Below are 24,166 nucleotides of genomic sequence, written 5' to 3'. Positions count from 1 at the left end.
AAATAAAAATATTTAATCCAAGGTAATTCGAATATTAATAATATAAATTTTTTATTAAATATAGTTAAATAAAAAAGCATGTATACATGAAAAATTTTTAAGTTCACTTACCTTGTGTCGAGCAGATTTTGCAAATAAAGCTTGTATATTATGGAATGCAGTTTGGATTTTTATTATTAAATGGATATTGATAAAAGATATGACCAACACTTGTTCATGGATACCTACTTTATTACACAAGTATTTCTGTTTGTTCATTTTATTACGAACAAACTACATTGTAGTCTGTTGGCTGATCACAATATACAGTTCCCAAACATCGCATTTCGCCATTCAAACACAATTACGCGGGATACGTTTTATACGTGTTTTACTTTTCTTATTTTTTTTCGAGGACAATCGACATCGGCTTCTGGGCGTATTTCGTGTAGCCTAAAAAATTATGAAAGTGATCCCTCACCTTAGCGATAAGATTGATTTTACAGCAACCTCAGATTACAAATCTCCGATCTCGGTTCGCGAGAGCTTAAGCTAACATCACAATATAATAATACACTGAAATCATCGAGGCCCCATAGGCAGTTACAACTAACACTACTAATTCTTGCGCAACGTATATCAATCAAGGAACCCATACCGCGATGTAACGCTTCAATTTTCGCGATTGCTCGAGAACCTAAACTGACGTAGAATAAAGAAAGAAAAAATTCACATCGTGCGCGATGACATCACAAACTCGTAGATCACAAAGAGCACAGCATTTGTTCATAGTACATATTTGATCAAGCTTAAAAAAAAAGTTCTGTGTTTTATTGCGTATAATATTGCGTACTCACAGTCTGCATGAAATACAATTGCAAACGTGAGATACACATTGTTATAAAGTATAATGTATAGAGCATGTTCTTTTTATAGATTCTTCTGCATAAAATACATATTTCACTTTTACATAGACAACATGCTGAAATAAATTGGGATACATATAAATACTTTCTATTAAAACAACACAACGTAAATCTAGTATTAAAAGCGTACAGTGTTCCGAATATTTGCAAACGAAAATTAAATAAAGCTCATTACAAAATTAACATAATCCTTAAAATGACCTCGCTGTAAGATAATAAAGTTAGAAATTAAATTCGTGTATTCACATAACATTTGATGATCTATTTTGCTTTATGCCACGTTTATCACACGTAATCATGTAATGAGCTTACGTCAAATTTCACAGACGTGTATTTCGTTCGCAAGATTCACCAATGAGTTATATGTACCTCGATACAGCGCAAAAAAAAAACAACTTAATTTAAATATCCTTTATATCTATCACAGTTTGAGGTCGCTGCAAATCAATGTCTCTCGCCTGTAACGACGTACTATAATATCTTATGAAAATTTTCATTCAGAGAATGGAAGGATAGGTGTGGAGGACACTTGGGTAGTTTTGTTTACAATAAGATTGAGGTAGAATCCAATCTGCAAATAAATACAACTTTTGATCCGCATATGCTATAAGTGAGGGGCTACTTCCGTCAACAATAATTGTAACATTAATTAAAAGTATACGTAGCATTAAAATCGACGCCGCGACAACGATGATAGTGACGATGATAATTATGACGATGATGACCATGATAACAGTAATCATAATGATGATAATAGTAATAATAATAATGATAATAATATAAGGATGAAAAGTAATAATTCACAATAACTAGTACAACAACGGTTAATGTTTGTTCTGCAATATAATGGCTGTATGCATTTATATATATATATACATATATATTTATGTATATGTATTCATATGGTGGGGCAAAGATTGACAGCTATGTACAATACATGCTTGCCTTAGTTGTACCATTTTTATATTATACGCACCTATACCCTCCGCATTAATTATGTGACAATAATAATTAATATTTCGATAATGATAATAATCAAAATAATTACAATAATAATAATCGTAATTATATTAGTATCGTTTGCTCGTAAAATATCCTATATATAACATGTACCTGTAATAATAACTAGGTATATGCAGTATGTACGTAAGGAGGATGTGTTCGGATAGGATATGTCGATAAAAACTATAGTATACCAAGCGTCAACTTTTTATTATCTCTGCTATCGTTTGTCTTGTTTCTTCGGTTGTTTTTTTTTTTAATCGTTTTTCGCAAAATGACTATTACAAAAGTGCACGTTACTCGCGATTCTTACATTTTATTTTACGTACATACATAAATCGGCGTAGATCTATCTACTTCTTCATTGTCGTTTATTATATTAGTTCGGTAGCGTTTATTATTTCTTTCAGTTTATATATATATATATATACTTTATTCTCCCTTAACGGAGCGCTACGATAATCCCCTTGTTTTATATCATACATACATACGTACGTACATACATACACACTTTGCGGGTGTACATAATACGTGACATGATACTTTCTACGCATCGCCGGTACATATAGGTATATCTTATCGTCGTATATCGTATCATAATTTTGTTCCTCCTGTGATTTTTAAAACGCGATATTGCTGACACGGGTACCGTCAAATACCCGCGGCTAACAGCAATCCTTTCGCTTCCCTTTGCCCACCCGTTACTCGCCAAGGATTCGACGACACGCAATTCCGGACTTGCTTTCGTTCGTCTTTTAATATCAAGGCTTTTAGGCACCGTTCAAAAACTCGAGTTGAGAGAATTATTATAGCGACAGAGAAGAACTTACGCTTGTACTTACGGCCTGGTGACTCTTAGCACCCCCGATAGACCAGATTTAACATGTATTAACCCTTCACAGCTCGTAAGAAAGAAACAGCATGACCGGTACAATGAGATATATTTAGCGAGAAAACAATTGTTCGATGAAAGTGATTACGATAAATGACATTAATATTATCGTGTATAAAAATTCGAAAACTATCCCCGAATTTACAAATTAATCATATCTCGGTCGTTTCCAAACTTAAAACATACGCAACAAGACTAGTATCATATGTAAATTATATGATCAACGAAATCTTACTTTAAAACGTGATCGTAGAACGTCTTGAACTACATATAATAGAACTTTCCATAAATATCGTGGACTTCCTTACATCGTGATTCACCTCTGTGCATTATTGTTGCAAAAGTGTGACGGTTAAAAGCTGTAAAGAGTGAATGCAAAGCGCACTCCCGCCGTCGTTGCAAAAAAATATCGTTGGACGAGGAAGACCGTTGTCATATGTATATACATGTGCAGATTTCGTGCATGTGAAATGTGTGTTCTCAAATCTCTCGTCGGGTTGCTACAAAAATATATCTCAAATAAAGAAAAAGCGACGGACACCGTTTAACAGCGAGTGTATGTCCCTTTCGCCGTTTGTCCCGTCTATATCTCCTACGAATCGATTATTTCTACACGGTTCAGAAACGCTACGTGACATTTATCTCTCAACGTGGTTGTTCAATCCCGACGTGTGCCCCCGTATTACATCCTTTCCCCCTCAAGTGATCCGCTTGACGCACACGCCGGTACTCTTTTGTACATCTCTTTTACATCGTATTAAATCTAGCTTGGGAAGCGTGGCTCAAGCGAACCGCTCAAGTTCAAAACGATCGTCGCCTCGAATGCCGGAAAGAGCAACGCGCGCATATCGCTCCGGCAATAATTTCTACCTTCGGGAATAAAAAGAAAACGGAGCGCCCATTTTGTCGCGACCGCCGCCGCCGCCGCCGTCGCCGCCGAGGAATATCTCTTATTGCTGTAATTCAAAGTGCGTTAATATTCTTCCCTTCACGCAGAAATATCCCTGCCAGATCCTCCTCTTCCGATCCTCCCTTCCCACCCCTCACTCGCTCGCGGAAAGATTGCTTTGAGAATCATTGCCCTGATAATAAAGTTGTTCTGCTACGTATATTCATGTATATGTGTGTATATGTGTGTGTCGCGCGTCTCCGTTCCAAACTAAAGCCAGTACTAGAAGTGCGTGTCCCTTTTTCTTTTTTTTTTTTAATATATATATATGTATATATATTCCACTGTGGACTCTGTGACACCTACAAAAATTCCTACACTACTTTATTACGCAGGCCTCTATAAGACTTACGGTAGCACAGTAAACCCCTATAAAAATAAGAGCTATCCTACGTAAACGTATTACAAAAATAAATGGCATTGTACTCTGCTAAAGAAGCAAAATGGTACAGGCGCAATGTCGAGCGACGCGAGCATTGTCAATTTAACTTCTCCCCCCTTTCTTCACTTCATCAAGTTCCCCGTCTTCGGTTTTAGGTGTCTTTCTCCTTCGTTTTCGTCGGACCCCGAGACCGATCGCTGAATTCGAAAGCTCGAATTCTTTCCTTCTTTTTTTTTTTTTGCTTTTATCATCTACCGCCCTCTCCTCCACGAGACCTTCCTCGGATCGAAACCCCCTACTGAAAGTCAGGTTTAATTACATCACGTGCTGCTCGTGCCAGGCGACGCGAGGGTATAAAACGTTACGAGCCAGGGCTGTGCTTACCGGGGCTATCACAAGTACGGAGTCGATCGCACGGCACGATAGAGCACTTGGTGAAGGTAGTCGGGCCAGGAACCGGCTTTAAAGTATCGGGAATGAAACGTGGTGCCCTCCGATAAAACATTGCCATTTCTCTTATTGTTCATTGGAACGTTAGGAGAAAAGCGCGCTCTCCTATCTGATCTGATCCCTTTCACGCGTAAACTGAAACGATCAAATTGGTCCTTTCTCTGACATTTTCTCCGATTTAATAAGAGATGAAACGCGAAAAAAGAATGTCGCGAAGGAGACCCGTTTCTCTCATTTTCCAACGAATAATACATTTCAGAAAGTGACAATATTTTCAAGGACAACTCTGTATGTACGTTTAAGGGGAGGTTTGGTAAGGGTGCCACCACCAATAGTTCCACATTTCGGTTTAAAGAATACATCAGGAAGATACGTGCAACTACCCGCTAAACTGTGTATACGAGTATTAGGATATTAGAGTACATGATACATCCGAGATGATAGCTAATCAACGTAACGAAGACAAATGATCTAACACTGACAAATATAGAGCGTTCCAAGATTTTTCGTATATAATAATCGATCGATTATATATATAGTTGATATATTGTCGTATGCGTCGCTGCAAAAGAAGTCAAACAGTTTCAAAATAAATGTAATAATTCTTCTAAAATTCATTTCTTTATAATTACATGCTTTCTATATTTCATTTCTTTCTTCCTTCTCCTGCATGCCTAAACATACATATTGTTTTATTTCAAATACGGAAAAAAACGTACATATCTTTAATGAAGTAAAGAACTTTTATAATAATGATCGACAAAGTATATAATATAAATATACAAATATTCGATTATTATACAAGTATTCGAATATAATTGTACAATCACGATATTCATAGAAATCATTCGTAGAATCATTTCTTCTTTTAGATTGATTTATTCGTGATTTTATGCATATTTCCTTTTTTTATTACAATACTGCCGATTTTTTGTTCTCCATCTAGAAAAATACGATTAAAATAATTCATTTCTCGACATAAAAAAATTTTTTATACTTTTTATTATATTATAGAGTATTATAGTAATAATACCTTAAAAAGTCCAACAAAATTCAATTTTATGTGAAATATAATAAAAAAAAAAACATCTCAACTTTATATATAAAGTTATACAGAAAAATAATACATTAAAAAATATCCAACGAACGTAAATCTTTACATGTAAAAAGTCTTTGTTCACATACACATATACATACATATATGTATATGTGTGTATGTACATACATTCCATTCTTCATTTCATGATTAAAAATGTAGATTATTTAAAATTATTTAAAATATAGAAACATATCGTTGTGTAAGTTACGTATACAGCATATATTTTCTAATGGCATATACTATTAGAAAATATACGACTTGAGAAAAGCAGCAACGTTTAAAATTGTTTTCTGTTATTCTAAATACGAATTGTATAAGCTTTTGCAAATTTCATAAATAACTTAACGTCAGAAAGCGTCTTTTTATCTCCATGACTGTATGGCATCCTAGAATCCACAAACTGATATTTATTTAATTTAATGCAGAATCATTTTTGTTGCTTAACATATTGCGATCACTGTACTAACTACATTAGTTATTAATATCGCCGATCTATCACTATCGTATTCAAGCGCAAGAGAGCAGCGTCACTGAGAAATGAGCGTGAATTTATCTATCTACAGGAAGAGCTTAATAAAGTTTTCAACTAATTTTTCACGATAGCGAGAAGTTAAAATAAAATAGATAACTATGTCGATGCTTGCCCTACATTATCTTTAATACCTGGCAGGATCCTCGAAACTTCATCACATGAATTTATCTAGCGATCAAATTAAAATAAATTATCTTTTATATATATTTGATTAAAATAATTTTTCTCTTAGTATTTTCTTCAATAAGAATTAAACATGATAACAATGGAAGAATTTAATGAGAGTAAAGTCGTTAAAGATAACTCATTTATATCTCTTCCAATATAAAACACAGCTATCGACTTTATAAAATGGCAAGGATAATATAAAAATGATTAATTAATCATCATTAATAGTATAATTTGAGAAGAGTGCGGAAGAATTTCATGAATCTATGCTTTTATGCTTTGCTTAAAACAAATCCGATAGGATTATAGGATATATTTTATATGCACAAGCTTATAAATTAATACATGATTCGACAAATACAAATGTTTTATATAAATTATTATATAGTTTATAAAACATAGTAATATTAATAGATCTTTCTGAGAGTTAATTTTTCTACAAGTTGCTCAAATAATAAAAATATGGAAAACTATCTAATACTGTGATTGATTGCAAATAAACACATTTATATTTCGAAAAGATAAACTATACGTAACAATCTCAAAACATTGGTTTATTTATAAATCTAGATAATCATTCATTTCTTTATCGCCCGTTTAATATTATCTGTAACAACCGTATTTCTTCCGCACTGCAAGGTGATAAAAGAGATATAAACAGATAGTATAACAATTATATTGCAGAATATTCTGGAAGTTAAGCAGCACTAAATTTAACTGTAAAATCACAGGATATGGTTACCTAATGTTAGATAAAGATTTATGAGTACAAATTTTTATTGTTCGTATTTTTCGGAGGTAAATTAAATATCAACTTTGCGTTCCCAATTCCAAACAAATTTCTTTAATGGAGTAATGCAACATAAATTAATATCATATATAATAATCACAGACATAAATCTGAACAACCAATTTTTAATGGTAAGTTTATTGTATATGATTTTTTTTACGGAAACTCATAAAATGAATCATCATAAAAACACATTGTAAAATAACTTATTAATTGACGCATTTTGCATACAATGTTAAGAATATGCAATAAATAAAATTTTCGTAAATATTCATAAATGAGTAGATACTATCTATACAATGTTTTACAAATTTATATTACATTTCTTCATGTATTACAATTTCTCAAGACGAATATTGTTGTTATTCAGATCAAACTTGTTTGAGAAATATTTTTCATGCAACTATTTACTAATGTTTTACCAAGAATCGAAAACTCAGAATATAATCGCTGCCTCTCATTGCATCGCTCTTGCAATTACATTCCATAAAGAACAAAAAAAATAGTAATTTTGTAATCAATTATCGATTTTTGCGTAAAATTTCGTTAAAAAAACCTATAACACTCGCGTAAAAAAGTACCGTATTACGTTACGGAAATTGTTACATTACGTAAATATCTAACGCATTCAGTGGAAACAGCATTTGTGCAGAAGCTATCTAAATAGCAATCAAATTGATCGTTAGATCCAGCAGATTATATCTCGAGTATCACAAGCTACAACAGTTTCTTCAGCTAAACATGCTTATTATTGCATGCTCATTTAATGATGAAAATTAACATACGATTACTATTCAAATAAAACCGCATGACTTGAATATATATAAAAATCACTCGCTCTCGATCTCTCGTGTTCGTATGAAATCGCCAATGCTCGCAAAGAAACAGCGTAGAATTCATACGCGATAACTTGCTGAACTGTTTTACGTAGAAGCTTTTACGCTCGTCTCCTAGCGCAATACGTCTTTTGATTCCATTATTGATTACACTATGTACAAGGTTGCTTTTAGAAAATTCGGAATTATACGTTCACGAGTCGTCTCTTTCCCTTTCGTGCGATTCGCGGCAGCGCATCACATTCTCGCGCCCTCGATAATATGATAAAAATATGACCGACATCAGGACGGCCGATATTCTAATGTCAAAATTTTCGTATCAAATGATAAAATCAATCTTAAATCAAATCGACAGTTGACGTAAAATCGATAATGATTTCTGGCGTTATGATGTGAAGTGGAAAGAGAGTGAATCAATATTAAGAAATGAGATGTGTCTCTGTTGCGACGATAATCGACTTTCGAAATACCGGAAATAATCCAAGACGTCATGAGGAATATCAGTCGTGGAACAAAAATAAAAGCCAATGAGTATCTATCTTGTCACTGAGTGGGAGAGAAGTAGAACAAAGTTGATATTACATTCTTGAACTTTTAATATCAATCATCTACGAATTCGGTCAAGCATACTGCGGTAAAAATCTCTATTATAAATCCTCGTTTATTGCAACTTATCCACTTTTTAGGATTTTTTATTTAAAAAATGAAAAAAAAAATAATCATTTGAAATACTTACATAGAATAAAAAGATTTTTTACGCTTACCCAAACAAAAAAAAATTAATAAAATCATTTAAATTGCCCGATAGTTAACAGATGATAGATGACTAAAAGAAAAAATTTGTACACATGATGACGCACACCAATTAAGAAAGGCAGGAAAACCGAAATAAACAAATCAAGAAACGTGCAATCTCGCATTCTACGTAGAAGTGTTCGCTCATCGCGCGTTCTGTATAAGTATATAGCACTTGTAGACGTATTCCGCGCTTTAGAAACGCCGCAGAACGTCCTCTCCCTTTTTTTCTTTTTTTTCATTTTTATCATTTTTCATATATACATATGTATTGGTCCGACGGGAACTCGAAAGAGGGACTCGTCTTCCCTCCCCCCCTCTTCTTACGAAAATACATATCTTTTTTTGATATACATGTCGCGAATAGAACTCGAAGATACGTCCGCGAAAAAGCGGTCGGTGTGTGAGATCGTTATTACCGATTCGAAAGTTACGATAAATCAGTGCTGGGCAATCCTAAAAAATATACGCATACAGCTTACATGTACGCGATATACTGTCTGAAATAGCTCCTAAATTCTACGTATTGGATAACACAGTTAAAATCTCACTACATTTTCAGGACGCTGATTTTACTGGCTAACGATCGTTCCTGATTGAAATTAATGAAATTTACCGGTCACGTTCACCGGAAAGAGATGCAATTGCGACATTCGCATTTCTAGACATCGAGCATCGTTGCCGTTAGCGAGTTTTTTAAATCACGAAATGGTCGCCCGTATAAAATTCCGAAAATAATAATAGCATTTTGTGCAATTCCCGTCTTAACGTTTAGCAACGTAAATAAATTGAAGCTTTTTTTTGATCGAACGAATGCACCCCGTACGTTATCCTTCCTTTGCGTAATCACCATATTTAAATAGTGGGTTACTGTCAAATAAATCAGCTTAAAACGCATAGATAAGATAAGAATATGGATAAGATAAGAACAACCCACCAAAAGAGCAAAGGAAGCATCTATTTCAAACAGTACGATCGTTATGTAAAAATGTATAAAACGTAAACGCCCGCGCACGCACTTGTATAAAACTCTCTTTAAACACTCGCGTAATTGCGAGTCATCTCCAAACGACAACTTATGATACCTATCTATGTGCCCTTGCCCAACACTGCGAAGGTATGCGTCTAAGATGAAAAAAAGGGAAAAGAAAAAAAAAAGAAAGAGATCGTGAGTGAATAATTAACCGATCGACCGGAACTGCGATTTTTAAATATTCCTAAGGCTATCTAAAATTTCACTTTTACTTACATATTTATAATAAACTACAAAATATATATATGTATATATATATATATATGTATATATAGATATATCACTATAATTAGGAGCTGCGCGGTCATATGCACGGAGGCTTTAATCACAGCTTTGTAGTACACTTAATATCTCGTAGAGCTGCCCAATGACTAGCCGACAAAAAAAAAAGATCAATTGCTTTCTCTCATTGCAACCTCGTTCCTTAATGTGAACCAGAAATCGCGCACGTTCACGATTTCTCTCACGCGTAATTAACTCAATAAATCGCTTATTTAATTTTAATCAATGCGGTCGCTTGATTAATTAACTATGTTAATTAACGAAACAATGGATTACGTTAACAAATTTACTCGCGCGATCACTCAACTCATTTCATCCACGAACGTACATTTTTTACGCGGCTCTTCTTCATCGATGAAAGACTCTATCGCATCCATCCTCTCTTCAGCGCGTTTACATGCGATTCCGGTGAAAAACGAAAATCAGAAAGACGAGAGAGAGAGAAAGAAAAAGAGAGAGAGAGAGAGAGAGAGAGAGAGAGTAAAATGGAGAGAAAAAAAAAGATAAAAAGCAAGAAAGAGAATAAACGTTTCTCGTATCCCGTAGTTCGTTACGATAAAGATCAGTCTTGCCCAGGTGACCTCGCATCCACTTTAAATCGAAAGCCTCAGGCATACGCGCGCAGAATCATTTTGATCATTTTACAATGTGAAAATTAGATCGCTGAAAGAGAGAGAAAAGAGAAAAAAAGAGAGAACCACTAAGGGGAGTTCGAGGCACGCTAGCGCAAATATATATAGTTTCTTTCGATTTGTGTACCTTCGTAGCTCTACAACGTGGTTTCACGTGACTTAACGCGCAATCGTTGGTGAATTGCATTTACACGTGGTCACAATTATTCTCAGATTTCGATTACTCGAAAGCGATGATCGCGTTTAAGATGTGCACTTTTTGAGATTTACTCCCAGTTGTACATACGCGCGGTTGTCATGGTTCCCCCCGCGCTTGCACTAAAAGCTCGTGGCGTGTAAGAGAAAGAGAGAGAAAGAGAGAACAGGAGTTAATAATAAACTAATGGCTAAGAGCGTTCGCGCGAAGAATCAACAGCCTATTGCGCCTTTTACATGGTAGAACTCTCTGTGTGTGTGTGTGTGTGTGTGTGTGTGTGTGTGTGTCGCGTGTGTCTGTGTGTGTTTTTATGACCTGCATCTCCTACTCTTCCACTTTATAATACATTCGTACGTCGTATATGTATATACAATATATATATATATATATATATTTGTGTACACTTCGAGATATGTGGAAAGTAAGTACAACTATGGAACTGATTGAAAGCTATGCTCTACCCTCTAAACGAAGAACAATTTTCCTTTTATCACAAACGCGCACCTCGTCACATACGAACGTATCCGTCGGCGAAGGGATGAACGTTTCACGATTCTACCAGAGAAAGCGACAGAAAGGAATTCTCGTAGCGTTTCAAGCTAAAGAGAAACCATGACGACTATGTGACAGACCGTAGTCGTATGCACTACATGTATAGTTACCGAAATAAACGCGCGCTCTCGTATGTGTGAATGTTATCCTTAGCGATAATGTGATCGTAGTAATTTCTTTTGTTTTTTTAGTAATATAGTAGTACATAGTAGCAGTAGAGTAATAGTGGTAGTAATAGCCGTAATAGTAGTGATAGATAATATATAATTGGGGAAATGTCGGTGGTGGTGATAGAAGTGATAGTTAGAATAATAGTAGCAGTGATAATAGTAGGATTAGCCGTAGTAGAGTGTTACTGTTGTTGCTGTTTGTAAAATTAATAATTAGGGTGTCTACCAAACACACTTTCGGTAGAGACCAAACGTTGCTAAAATTTTTTGATCGCCTCGTGACATTGCTTTTTTTCATTTTCCTCGTTTTGATATTCATCAAAATAGTAAACCAATAGTTTAAACATTGTAGATAATAATTACTATCTATATCACAGATTCAAGTGACTAAATTCCTTTAAAAATATAATATAAATATGTGTTATGTGTCGTAATGATTCGCATAATATATATGCACACACATACGTATATATGTATATGTGTGTGTATACATACTCGCAGATACGTGATCAAAACCAGGCGAAACAAGAGTGCTGAAATCGCGGAGACTCGTTAGAAACGTTAGACGCTTCGGTTTCAGCTAGCATCGCGTACGAATGGTGATCGAATCATTAGAACGACCTGCGCCGGCACGATTTTATCGTCCAACGATTAAAGAACCGCTTCAAGCGGGTGCTATTCAATCCCATGTTAAAAAGATGTTGTGTGAATATAAAATCCATTAGATATAAAGACACAAAGTATTAGCGAACATTTATCGAACAGTAATCACTTCGCGATTGATCGTACCCCTTCTGGACCGAGACCGTATCTCTAAACTGTGACGAGCGAGCATCCGTTGTTACGAATCGGAAGTGGATGCTCGATAGGCACTTTGATCAACCGACGCGATTAAATAGCACCAGTTTCACTGGTATTTTTCGTTCGTGTTGGAAGTGTTGTCGATCGATGCTAGATGAAAACTCGCGTTTTTAATTGTTACGCTGCATATATTCCGAATACGAAGTCGCGGGACTCGTATTCGAGTACTGGGCGTACAGATAGAGCGCGGGGTGAAGCCCTGGCGGAGGGATGCCGCGGTGCAGCTGATGCGAATGATGTTGCGACTCCGATGTTGGGTCTAGAGGGGACGACAAGTGCGGATAGAGTTGGGAGTTGGGGCTTTCCAAGGGTTCGGAAGAGCCCGTCGTTTGGTAGACACTCTGCGGTGTGCTCGTGTGCTCGGTGTGAGATATAGGTGAGTTAAGTGTGAACGGCGAGGACGCCGAGGTGGGACATACTACTTGCTGTGGTGATTGGTGTTGCGGCAGGGACTGGGTAGCGCTGCTGCTGTCTAAACACTAGTTGGTGGTCTGCGGATGCAGCAACGGTAGTGGAAGCTGTAGATTGTTCTGCTTGGCTAAACTGGCGATCTCCGCGGCGATGCCCGCGCCCTTAGCTCCCGCGAGACCGTCCAATGACGACGGCCCCTCGCTGTAGCGCAGATCACAGACCGGACTCTCGAAGCCGGTGCCCGGCGTACCGGCACCGCTGCTCTGCGGCGTCGGTGGATTGTGATTCGAGCTGCTCTGATTCATGTCGCGGTGCACCCGATTCTGATGCCTTATCAAATAACTGTCGCGTACAAATGTACGTCCACAGATATTGCACTCGTAAGTGGTACTGGCGGTATGTGTACGGATGTGAATCGCAAATTGACTTTTGGACGTGAACGTGAGAGAACATCGCTCGCAGACCAGAGGCTTCTCGGCCACGTGGCTCCAACGGTGCGCCGTGACGTAGCTCTTTACGGCGAAGCGTTTGTGGCAAATGTCGCACGCGTACGGTCGTTCGCCCGTGTGCACTCGTTTGTGAGTATTGAGACTGCTCTTTTGAGTAAACCTTTTCAGACACAGCTCACATTGAAATGGCCGCTCGCCCGTGTGCGTCCTCATGTGCACTTCCAGATAAGGTTTGCGGCAAAAACTCGCCTCGCATACTGTACAATGGTAGGGCTTGTTCCCCGAGTGAAGTTTCATATGCACATAATAGGACGAAGCGGAGGACAGAACCTTGCCGCAAACCTTGCAAGGTTGAGGTTTGGACCGTGAACCCTCCTTAGCGACCGGCTGTTGGCCCGCGGACTGACGACTCGGTGACTCCTGTTGCATGCCCTGACTCTGCTGCTGCTGCTGCTGATTCTGTTGCGTCTGTTGCTGACTCTGCGGCTGGCCCTGCTGTTGCTGATTTTGCTGCTGACTCAGCTGCAACGTCTGCTGCTGGGGCTGCAGCTGACCCTCCTGCTGAGAAAGATCCTCTCTATCGTCAGATAGATTCATCACCATGGAGTTGGATCCGTCCGAGCGACTGGAAGCAACCGAGTAGAATCCCATAGGCTCACTCTTGATCTGCTGATCGAACATGGACGTCATAATGTCAGCCTGCTGCGGTTCAGCAAGCTGCTGAGGCTGTTGGTCCTGCTGCTGCACTGCTTGCTGATGGGGGAGCAGAGTCAGGTTGCGCTTGACAAACTGCTCATATCCTGCGTACCAATCCACCTGCGTGCCAGAACAAAGATCTAGAGCGGTGCGCCCCAGGGAAAGGAGATAGGGCGGGGGGCGCGCGGGGGTGAGGGGGAGGAGGGGGATGTCACCCGCGCGAGCGGATTACTCGCGGACGGCTGCGACGCGCGTACGGCCGCGTCAGGTTAGACCGGGGTCCGCTTTGACATTTATCTTTGACAAGTGACAGAAGGTAGCCAGACGATCAGCTGATTGCATAACTTTTAACCGCGGGGCGCGTCGCGCACGGTGCGGACGCCACCGCCGGAGGGACCGTCGGAGCCTGCGGTGACGAGTGACGCGAGCCGCTCTATTTTTAAAAGGGCGACCGATGGAGAAACGGCGGAAATATAATCGCCGACAGCGAGACCGGATTCCTCCCGCGAGTGGAGGGGAGGATTCGTGTCTGTTGTACGCGCGTCTCCTCGGTCGGAAAACCGACTAGACGCGCTCGCCGCTACGGTACGAACCTTTGCTAATGTAGTGGTCCAGGTCTAGGGTCGAAAAACGTCGCGCCTCATCGAGCGCACCGCCTCCCTGCGTCGCGCGGCTTCACGGGCAATCGCGAAACATTTGTACGGTCAAATTGTTTTTCTCCGACACAAAATATAAGATGGCTGCTACTATATTTCGCGACGGGCACCTACACGCGCTCACGCACACGCACACGCGCACACCGCCGTCGAGCGGTACATACGCGAGCCGAGCCGCTTGATTGGCCGCTCGCCTTAGGCCGTGCCCGTCGCCGCCGTCCCCGACTCGCTCGCCGATGATTGGACGCGAGTCGCGCCGCCGTGCGCGATTCTCACAGAGCCGAGCGATACGAAGACGGCGGCGCCGCGCACAGACCGATAAGATAACCGAAGAAACCGCAAACTCTCTCTCCGAGTTCGATAACGTTCTAGATGCGAGAACGTGAATGCGAAAAAAACACGATAAGCCAATAATGAATGCGCGTGAACTGCCACGATCGACGCAACGATCAACGTTTGACCATTGTCATTCGACGACACGAAAGGACTGATATCCGCAATTCCTGTTCGAAACGACCGTTCAAAGTAATAGGGAACAAATAATGTTGTCATAACAAGAGCTCGATACCCTTCGCGTGACAGTTGAAAATTCGTAAAATTCACAACAAGGAATACCAACGGCGTGGCCAATGGCGTTCGTCCTGCGAAGGAACGGGAGCTCGTCATTGGTCGTGCGATCGATCGGGCCGCAAATCTGTTCCTCGTTGGCTGCACTGTCTGCACTTTTCAGTCCCCCAGGACGAAATGGACGTGCGATCGAGCGTTGGAGGGAGAAAGAGAGGAGGGACGAGTAACGCGGCAGGTGCAGCTCCGGTTAGATGATCGTACGGGGCCGCACGTTGATGTCGTTCGCTCCGTCCGGAACGGTTTGAAAAAGCGCTATATTTACACGGCGATTCACGGAGCGGACCAAAAAAAATTGTATTCCCACAACAGCGGCCTACACCGATCCGCTTATACGGCAAGCAGAACTGTAACGGTAAATATTACGTGCCATCACAATTATCCTTGATACTCCGACGAAAACGGCCGCGTTTGTACTCCGATTTAATATCGTACAATTGTATCGTGTCGCAAAACGACGTGCTGTCTCGCAATTCGCACAAGTCGACGACAGCGCGCGCGCGCGCGCGCTTGTGTGTGCCGGAAGGAATTTTACACTGAGATAAGGCCTCTCGCACGACGAAATCGACACGGTATATTAGAGTTGACGATTCTCCTCCATTAGTACTAACACACACGCAAAAGTATTCGCTCCTGATAGATGATTCTGCTCCAGAAAGGCGACTCACCCGACTCATTATTGTTTTCGAGCCCATTCCAATGTCCGTCGTATAATCGTCTCGCTCGAAGGGGCCTCACGCGATTAACTTAACTCATGTTAATGTGTTCCAGACTAGAAAAATGGCTGTACCGTCAGAGAACGTCATGAATACAAGTCTCGACGATCCCGTAACAAAGGCAGTGGTCGATAATATAATGGGCAATTTGCCGACGAAAAAGCCTCTCGTTCGATGCGAAGATTGTGACCTTTCTTTCACGAGCCAGGCGGTATTAGATACCCACTTACAAGGTGCACGTCATGCTAAACAGGTTGGTATAATAAGTAGAGATGTACATAAGCTGTCGGGTTCGCAGTGTTTATTATTCAATATATACGTTGTGTTTGGTGTATACACTGTTACAGGTAAGATCTAAGAATATAATGGCAACTCTTGAGGAAACAAAGATTTCATTTACCAAGGATGAAGAGACAAACGGACTCAAATGCAATGTATGTAACGTGTGCCTCAACTCCATTCAGCAGTTACAAACGCATCTCAATGGTAATGAATAAAATAAAATATATACTTGCGATATATATCATAAATTCAGCGTAAAGCTAAAATTAAGGTAATTACGAAAAATGACATGAAACATGTATTTGCAGGAAGCCGTCATAAAAAGAAATTAATGAGAGGTAATAATAAATCCTATATGGTAAGAAAAACACTGCCATATGGTCTTAAAACTAATCGCTTCATGTACCTGGATAAACTAGAGAAAAATACAGTTGTATTAGTTTATAGCTTAGTATTGTTCGCATTCGCATGCTTGACGCTACTGCTCACTTTTGCTTTTCACTTCTTTCTATGATTAATTAACTATGTGGAATTAACTTGCTTGCCATTCGCATAATTTTTTATTGTTGCAAAAGTTCAGTGCTAGTAAGCGCTTAGTCATAATTTGTTGTTATTCAGCGTTATTATTTATTATTATTTATTTAATATTAAATTATTTTTGAAAGATAGGTAATATTATATTTGTTTGCTTATTAACATGTTATCGTGAAAAGCAGTTTGGTCACGACTTGTTTGCATATGTTACATTTAATAAACTAAGTTTGTTTGACTGTACCTCTTAATTCCTTCTCATGTACAAATTTTACATATGTATTACTTTTTTATTTAATATTGCTGTATTATAAAAATATATTTTGTTATTTTTTTTATGACTGCTTTATATACTATGAAAAATATTTCATGAAAAATAAAGAACAACAAACAATGCGAATTATTAAATTTTCGTACAATGGTGTTATATATATTTATGTGTATGTGTGTTTCTTTTCTAAATTTATAATTTAATTTTTCAAAAGAAAGTGAAGGGCAACCGTTTCATAATATAAAATACTTCACAGAAATTCTGAATTTTAAAAAAACAATCGTAATAGGCATATTAATAAAAATCGTGTGTAAAAACATCTATATTTGATAAGAACCTCGTATGGGTATTAATATTCCCTTATATATTGCTATAAAAAGTTTGTAAATTAATGGATTATTTTCGCATGGAAAAATACGCTTTATTTTTACATATTACAGAGATATTCTTAGTAATTATATAATTCTTAATATTATAAGCTCATTAATGACCAATCTTTTTATAGCATGAATGTAGTGTTCAAGCTGATTTATTATCACAAACTACCGCTTCTGCGGCTGTGATATATAGATAGTGTTGATCGCACATTGATGCTTAGGTGAATGGGATGGCAAAACGACCATTGTCACCCAAGGTCCTTCATTGAAATCGACTGGTAGTGCGCAACAATCTGTTCCCGTAAAAAGAGGTTTACTTTCCTGCGATATATGTAACAAGTTCTTCAACTCTACGTCTCAATACAGTGTGGTACAATAATTTTATACATATTTGTGCACATCTAATTTTATCTCACGATTGTCACTTTTTTTCTTTGTTTTGACAATACCTCCATAAATTTGTTTTTACATTTACCTTATGTAATGTGCATTATATATAAATATCGAGAACGTACCACAATGTATAAGTTTAGAATTTAATATCGCCCGTTTATATATTGCAGCATATGAATTCGGAGAAACATGCTGACAAAGTGAAGAGATTTAAGGATCCAAATAAAGGATTTCTCCCGTATCGGAAAAAAATAAAACGAAATATCACTCCCAAGGAACAAATACCATCTTTGTCAAACAGCTTTGTATCTAGTTTTACATACCAGCCATAAGTTACATAGTTTGCACATCTTACATTGAGTTATATATTACGAGATCGGTTTTAGCATGCTATTAATTAATAAATTATTATGATTATACAAATAAATAACGTAAATATGTAAATATACATATTTGTAATTTGAATTTTCGTAAATTATTGAAACGTTTAAAAGAAAGGAAAAATAGCAAGAATCTTTTCAAATCCTAACCAATATATGAAAACAATCGAGGTTGATTATTCCTTTTTATTATTAATTTTCTTAATATTATGTTGAATAATTCAAGAATTTATAGAATCCATCATTGTTTAAATCGTCACATAAGAATCACAAAATTATACATAGCGATATGATGTATATTTACATTTTACATTTTGCTCTGATTAAAAATTATATATGAATTTAATGAGTTCAATCAACTACAAAATTGAAATTAAATGTATTCACAAGTTCTATTCTAAGTCGCTTCATGAATAGATTGTGCATCATTTTTGCGAGAGTCCATCACATTCACACTAAAAAAGAATGCAAGGTGTTAATATTTCAAATATTTTTTAATATACCGTATATCTTACATTATTTTCTGGCATTACTTGGATTATGTATGTTTTCAATAAACGGCGTAATTCTGCATTCTGCGTTCGTAAAGATTCCACTTCAATATTCAAGCAATGTCGTTCTTTTAATATTTCGTGATACTTCTTAAGCCCGATTAATAAACCATCCCAAAGTCGTTCCTTCTTGGCTGGGAAAATTTCATTGTATCGCTCCCAAAAATCGGTTATATCCTGAATTGTCATATTTCGGGATACGACCGTCTTTTTCGCTGTTAATTTTTCTTGAAATGTCTCTGGCATTTCTTTCCATTTAACAAAATGGTATCTTTCTACGAATTCTCGTAACGCTCTGGTGACAAATGTAGCTTCAATTTCAAGCAAGTGTCCCTTGTCACACATTAAGCGTCGTTGCATTTGATCATCGTCTGTACGAAATTAATAGAATTAATATTAATTTTGCTATTTTATTAATATAAAACCTTCTCTGGCTCTTAATTTCCATTAATTAAATTCAGAAGTAAAAATATACGCATACCCTTAACGATATCGCTAATAGATGCATGAGAAGTTGAAGTACATTCCGCGATAGGAAGTAACGTTTCAGTTGAAGAACTTCGAGACGAAACACCTATAATGCTCACTTCGTCGCTAGGAGTAGATAATTTTTCATCACAAATTGCTTCTTTCACGACGGCAATTAATTTAGCTTCGTCTTCCGTGAATTCCTCAGCAGCCCCACAAACGTCTGTTTGTTCAACGCTAGTACTTCAAATAATATTGCTTCAAATAATATTGCGACATATGTATATATTGACGATATTGACTAATATTCAAAATATTATTTATACTATTAAAATAAATAAAAATTTTTTTAAAATTATATAATATATTTAAAATTATATATTCTTTTATGTCAATGAAAACAATTAGAGATTAAATACGCTGTTTAATTGTAACCATCTACCTACTCTGTTTTCAACGAAGGAGATTCATCATCAGTAGATTCGCTTATGACTTTGCTCATATCCTCGCTACACGTGGAACAATATGCATACGGCAGAAAGAAATTCAAGAGTAAGCCAAGCTCCTTCTCGGACTTGATGTTTAACGCCTAATAATATGCAACAATATTACAACGTAATAAGGTACCTCATACACATGTTTACCTGAAACACATTATCCAGTCGTATGATCAGCTGATCGTTCGCGGTGTAAGGTAAAAGCAACTCGAGCAGTCTGTCTTCGATCAAGTAATCGCAACGATCGGCAATCTGCTTTACGATACGATTCAGCAATCGTCTTTCTAAATTCATTTCCTCGATGGTGCTCGCCGGCTTGTAAGATTCACATATTAGCTTTTTCTCATTAATCAATCTGTTTTCTTAACGAATACAAATATGTCCTTGTTAGGTAAATTTCATGCGCAATCGATTTTTTTTTTATGTTTAATCAATCTTTACCTTCCTCTATAGCACACATCACACTGCGATAAGACGGCAGATCTTCCTTTTTTAGCAGGGTTTCTTTCGGCGGACTCCACTCTATGCCCAATGTTTGTTCGTATATGACTTTGTCAGCATTTAAAATCTAAAACGCGTTTCGTGTTTTTAACATCAATATTTTCAATGGAAAAAACTATTTTAGCGTACCTTATCGAGCAGCTCATTCGCGTTTTTTGCATTCATATCCCAAATTTGTATATACTTCTTATCATTAATTCTCGTAAAGTGATTCGACTTTTCTATTAAATCCAAAATATTCTTGTGCGCCTTTATGACTTGGTCGGTGAGCTTCTGTATCTCAAGTCTCGTGTTCTCTTCTAACTCCGCATAATTTTTTTTCAGACCATTGATAATATCTTGAAGTCTGAAAAGAACGTCAGTTCATCGGTTAATCATGATCAATTTACCGATCCCTAGGAACGCGAAGCCTCGTTGTATTCGATTGTACGGAACAATTCGACTTGCATTCAATACCGACTTATTAATTCTTCTCTTTTGCTGATTTTTCACTATAGCGTTCTCGTCCTCTCGTCGCTTAAGCACGGCGTAACTGTAGTCCAGTTTCTCGATGTTCATGAAACACAGCGCTCTCGTGCTCTGCACCTCCTGTTGGAGCTTCTGAATCTCAAGCTCGAAACTGATTTTCTGCGCCCGGAACTCTTCCTGATGCTCAATCATCACTCTCTTCATCTCTTCCTCGTACTCGCGCATTATTTCCTTCCGCCTGTCCAATCCCACGAGACTGTCCTCCCGCAGCTTTTTGTACAGCGCTTCCCATTTCTCCGAAAGGTTATCCTGCAGCACTTTACGCTCCGACTCCATTACGTCATTAATAAGCGACAACTCGTGACGGTAAGCTTTGGTCATGATGTTCATCTAAAATAAAATATGCGAGAGCCATTTATCGCATCCAGTCGTATCATATTAATACTATCGCCAAAAGCATGTATATATGTATATCTAACTTGATTATCCATCCTGTTGATCAACAAGTCTATGTCCTCGCTCTGACTTTTCTGGTCATTAACGAACTTGAGATCGGCGTTCTCCAACTCTTGCCGCAACTCCGCGATGACGACGTCTTTCCTCTCCATGAATTCCAGACACTTGGCATTTTGGGCCTCCATTTCCGCGTGTATGTCTAACGGATCCTTGGACGCGAGGATGTTTGACCACTTCTCGTTGATCTCCCGGTATCTTTTCATGCATTCCTCTTCGTCCTCCTCGAGCTGCCTCAGCAACGTTCTCCTGATTTCTTGCGCCTCCCTCCGTCGCTGTAGCTCCCTGGCGTCGTTCGCCACCTTCACGGAGGTCACCTACACGCAAATTTTCATCAAGTGATTATCAGTCCGATTTATCTTTTCGTCATTATTAATAATATATCGCGAAAATGTACGACGATGAATAACCCACAGGCAACCATCCAAATAATTATCGATGCGAATCGAAATAAATATTTGTTTTATACCAACCACTTCGGCGCCTTCCGTCGACAAGTTTTCCAACAATTCAGAACTAGCAAGTATTTGCTTCTCGGTGAGCGTCTTCTCGACAATCCCTTCATCTTCAATATCTGTTTTTCTGTAAAAGGAGTGGCCGCAATATATTAGACGGAAAAAAAGTTCGATCCTTTAATCGCTACAAAGGCGGCAACAGACGAAATTGCGAAAATACGAATACAGTTGCGCGATATGTCATCCGCGCTCATTCGCGCGCTTTGCGCGGATCGTTTTATTTTTTTAAGGAACATTTTCAAAGAATATTTTAAGGAGAAATTGGGGAAATACATCCGAAATTTGCGAATCTTTCCAGATTTTACTTTTAATCAGTCTCGAGCTGGTGGAGGAGAAACGAATTCTTACTTAGCTAGCGTTTCTAGGCGCCGCTGAATGCGGATGCGACGCGCTAATTTTCGCTCGTTCGGATCCGACGACGTGACGGACGGCTCCTCCGCGTCTTCCGCGAACTCGGCATATCTGTCATTCATTATTTGTCCTCTGCGCTCGCGAGCGTGCGACGTACGTTGCAAATAAATCGGAAAAAGGCAAAATTCAGAAGAATTCGATTTGGAATGTGACGCGCGTTCAAAGTGACAGCGGATATTTACGCCGAAGCAGCAAAATGTCCCAACGTGTGCGAATGTTCCTTCTTTTTCTATAATATCTAAACGCCGCCGGGACACCTCGGCGTTTGTTTGCTCAATATTCGGTCGCCAAGTTGAAGTCGATATATATACGGACGCAACTTGCACGCGTCATGAAGCGTTATATGACAGGTGAAAAAATAGAAACATTTCTTTTTTTCTTTTCGTTTTTCCTCTTTCTCTTTTGCATTCCCGTCATTTGAAATAATTACGTTTTCGAATCGCCGTTGGTAGGGGTGCCCTTCGTCGCATGCTGATATTTGATAATATGCGGTGTGTTTTTAAACGATACTACAGTTAGGTTAGGATACTACAGTTAGTAGCCGCTATTGGTAACTAGTAGCAGTATCGCCCATCGGTAATCGGTGCATCACGCCAAGAGATGTCACTACGCATCAAATACGGCGAGTTTTCGAAGTATAATACAGCAGTACAGGCACAGGCACTAGACAAGTAGTGGACAGTAGGCAGTCATCGCAGATACGACTGATGCGTACATTTATTTAGATTTGACTAACCTGTAGACCTGATCTCAATCCACTGCTGATACTCGCGATATCTAAACATTATATACACGTTTCTTGTAAGCGATAGCACGGTGAGGAAAAGCTAAAATTGTAAGGTAAAGCATAATTTAAAAATAATAAGAATAGGAATAGAAACGAAAGATCCGTATACGTGTTTCATGAACCAGAATAGCGCGAAGCTAAAGATTTTTTATTTATGTCTCTTAATTGAAAAAAGAATTGGTGTAATACATCTGCAGGGACTGATATTTGACAGTCGTTTGGATTTAACGAACCTGCATGCATTATAAAAATCTGAGCTCAAGTGGGCATTTCTACATCAAAACACATACACATATTTTTTTAGCGGTAATACAATAAACATTTCAGGAAAAGCAAAATATGGTCTGATCCAAGAATAATAAGAATAAAAGCAGGACTCATATATTTCATTTAGTTGTAGCAGAGTAATGAAGGCTAAAGCTCAAGTTTTTATTTTATCCCTTAAAAAAAGACTTTCTATGCATCCGCTGAATAAGCACGGCCGAGAACCACGTCGCCATTAGGCTGCGCGAAAAGCCTGCTGGAAAAACTTTAGCAAAGCCGCAAAAAAACGGAACTTCCAAAAACGCGACGGTACGACGTTAAACGAGCGGGCGGGCGAATGAATCGCGAGTTCGTATCGCGTATTTATCTCCGCGCCGGGTTTACGTAACGTGTCGATTGCGATTAGCTCGGTTAGCTCAAAACCCCCCGAAGGGGGCAACACGCGCATATGTATACAATATATATATATATATATATATATACATATATATATATGTACTACATATACACATAAGATGTATATTTATCTGTCTAAAGCGCGATATTAAAGTTGAACGATCAGGACGCGCCGTTATCGCGTCCGTCGTTATCGTCTGGCCCGATAGGAACGAAAGCCGACGCTAATGCACCCGATTTATCTCGTCTCTCGTGCGTTACACGCTCGTCGTGTCGTAACCCCTTCGGGGCAGCGCGAGGAGCGCGCGGAGGGATGATCGCGTCAATGACGAGCGAAGAAATAGCTTTATCCAATGCGATAAGTGCTATCATCAATCGTCTCGCAGAAGGCCCGAGATAATTGTAGCGAAACCGCTAAGCCGCGCTTTCTCTCTCTCTCTCTCGGTCAATCGCACTCCGTGGTTCTTTGTGCACGCGCGCTGA

At 38.4% G+C, this 24,166-nt stretch overlaps 3 protein-coding genes across 8 annotated transcripts; 1 reads left to right on the top strand and 2 right to left on the bottom strand.

Moving 5' to 3' along the window:
- Positions 1–213: 213 nt before the first annotated feature.
- Positions 214–14,850, bottom strand: LOC105454332 (zinc finger protein 2 homolog). Of its 2 annotated transcripts, XR_974981.1 has the most exons (3): positions 14,676–14,850; positions 12,946–14,202; positions 214–5,522 (listed from the first exon to the last, which is right to left on the bottom strand). XR_974981.1 is itself a non-coding variant. In XM_011696895.1 (2 exons), exon 2 carries the CDS (start codon positions 14,074–14,076, stop codon positions 13,006–13,008), a length of 1,071 nt encoding a protein of 356 aa, XP_011695197.1. In that variant the 5' UTR covers positions 14,077–14,202; positions 14,676–14,850; the 3' UTR covers positions 10,772–13,005. The 2 variants fall into 2 exon arrangements, 1 of the variants encoding a protein (XP_011695197.1); XM_011696895.1 differs by lacking the exon at positions 214–5,522 and having other exon boundaries at positions 10,772–14,202.
- A 631-nt stretch (positions 14,851–15,481) lies between these two features.
- LOC105454330 (zinc finger protein 346-like) lies at positions 15,482–18,885 on the top strand. Of its 3 annotated transcripts, none has more exons than XM_011696888.1 (6): positions 15,482–15,717; positions 16,134–16,331; positions 16,426–16,564; positions 16,669–16,698; positions 17,761–17,909; positions 18,103–18,885. In XM_011696888.1, exons 2-6 carry the CDS (start codon positions 16,143–16,145, stop codon positions 18,262–18,264), a joined length of 669 nt encoding a protein of 222 aa, XP_011695190.1. In that variant the 5' UTR covers positions 15,482–15,717; positions 16,134–16,142; the 3' UTR covers positions 18,265–18,885. The 3 variants fall into 3 exon arrangements, with proteins under 3 accessions (XP_011695190.1, XP_011695191.1, XP_011695192.1); XM_011696889.1 differs by lacking the exon at positions 15,482–15,717 and adding an exon at positions 15,775–15,934; XM_011696890.1 differs by lacking the exon at positions 15,482–15,717 and adding an exon at positions 15,941–16,063.
- On the bottom strand, positions 18,643–23,665 carry LOC105454331 (dynein regulatory complex protein 1-like). 3 transcript variants are annotated; one of them, XM_011696892.1, is made up of 11 exons: positions 22,174–23,665; positions 21,784–21,892; positions 21,277–21,627; positions 20,790–21,187; positions 20,459–20,675; positions 20,270–20,396; positions 19,976–20,190; positions 19,778–19,920; positions 19,345–19,574; positions 18,846–19,234; positions 18,643–18,767 (listed from the first exon to the last, which is right to left on the bottom strand). In XM_011696892.1, the coding sequence occupies exons 1-11, from the start codon at positions 22,296–22,298 to the stop codon at positions 18,738–18,740; spliced, it is 2,334 nt and encodes a 777-aa protein (XP_011695194.1). In that variant the 5' UTR covers positions 22,299–23,665; the 3' UTR covers positions 18,643–18,737. The 3 variants fall into 3 exon arrangements, with proteins under 3 accessions (XP_011695194.1, XP_011695193.1, XP_011695196.1); XM_011696891.1 differs by lacking the exon at positions 18,643–18,767 and having other exon boundaries at positions 18,788–19,234; XM_011696894.1 differs by lacking the exon at positions 18,643–18,767 and having other exon boundaries at positions 18,788–19,234; positions 22,667–22,751.
- Between the last annotated feature and the right edge of the window lie 501 nt (positions 23,666–24,166).

This window comes from Wasmannia auropunctata, unplaced genomic scaffold (genome assembly GCF_000956235.1).
Source record: "Wasmannia auropunctata unplaced genomic scaffold, wasmannia.A_1.0 LD335986.1, whole genome shotgun sequence".
In the NCBI taxonomy this organism is placed as follows: domain Eukaryota; kingdom Metazoa; phylum Arthropoda; class Insecta; order Hymenoptera; family Formicidae; genus Wasmannia; species Wasmannia auropunctata.
This window is presented reverse-complemented; position numbering and strand designations above follow the sequence as displayed.

Bases quoted from the DNA above. Each gene is read 5' to 3' on its own strand.
- LOC105454332 (XM_011696895.1), bottom strand. From the start codon at position 14,076: ATGACGTCCATGTTCGATCAGCAGATCAAGAGTGAGCCTATGGGATTC.
- LOC105454330 (XM_011696888.1), top strand. From the start codon at position 16,143: ATGGCTGTACCGTCAGAGAACGTCATGAATACAAGTCTCGACGATCCC. The intron at 16,565-16,668 runs GTAATGAATAAA...ATGTATTTGCAG, and splicing joins GTTACAAACGCATCTCAATG to GAAGCCGTCATAAAAAGAAA. The intron at 16,699-17,760 runs GTAATAATAAAT...ATTGATGCTTAG, and splicing joins TAAAAAGAAATTAATGAGAG to GTGAATGGGATGGCAAAACG.
- LOC105454331 (XM_011696891.1), bottom strand. From the start codon at position 22,298: ATGAATGACAGATATGCCGAGTTCGCGGAAGACGCGGAGGAGCCGTCC. The intron at 19,921-19,975 runs GTAAACATGTGT...GCATATTATTAG, and splicing joins GACTGGATAATGTGTTTCAG to GCGTTAAACATCAAGTCCGA. The intron at 19,235-19,344 runs GTATGCGTATAT...AATTTCGTACAG, and splicing joins TATTAGCGATATCGTTAAGG to ACGATGATCAAATGCAACGA.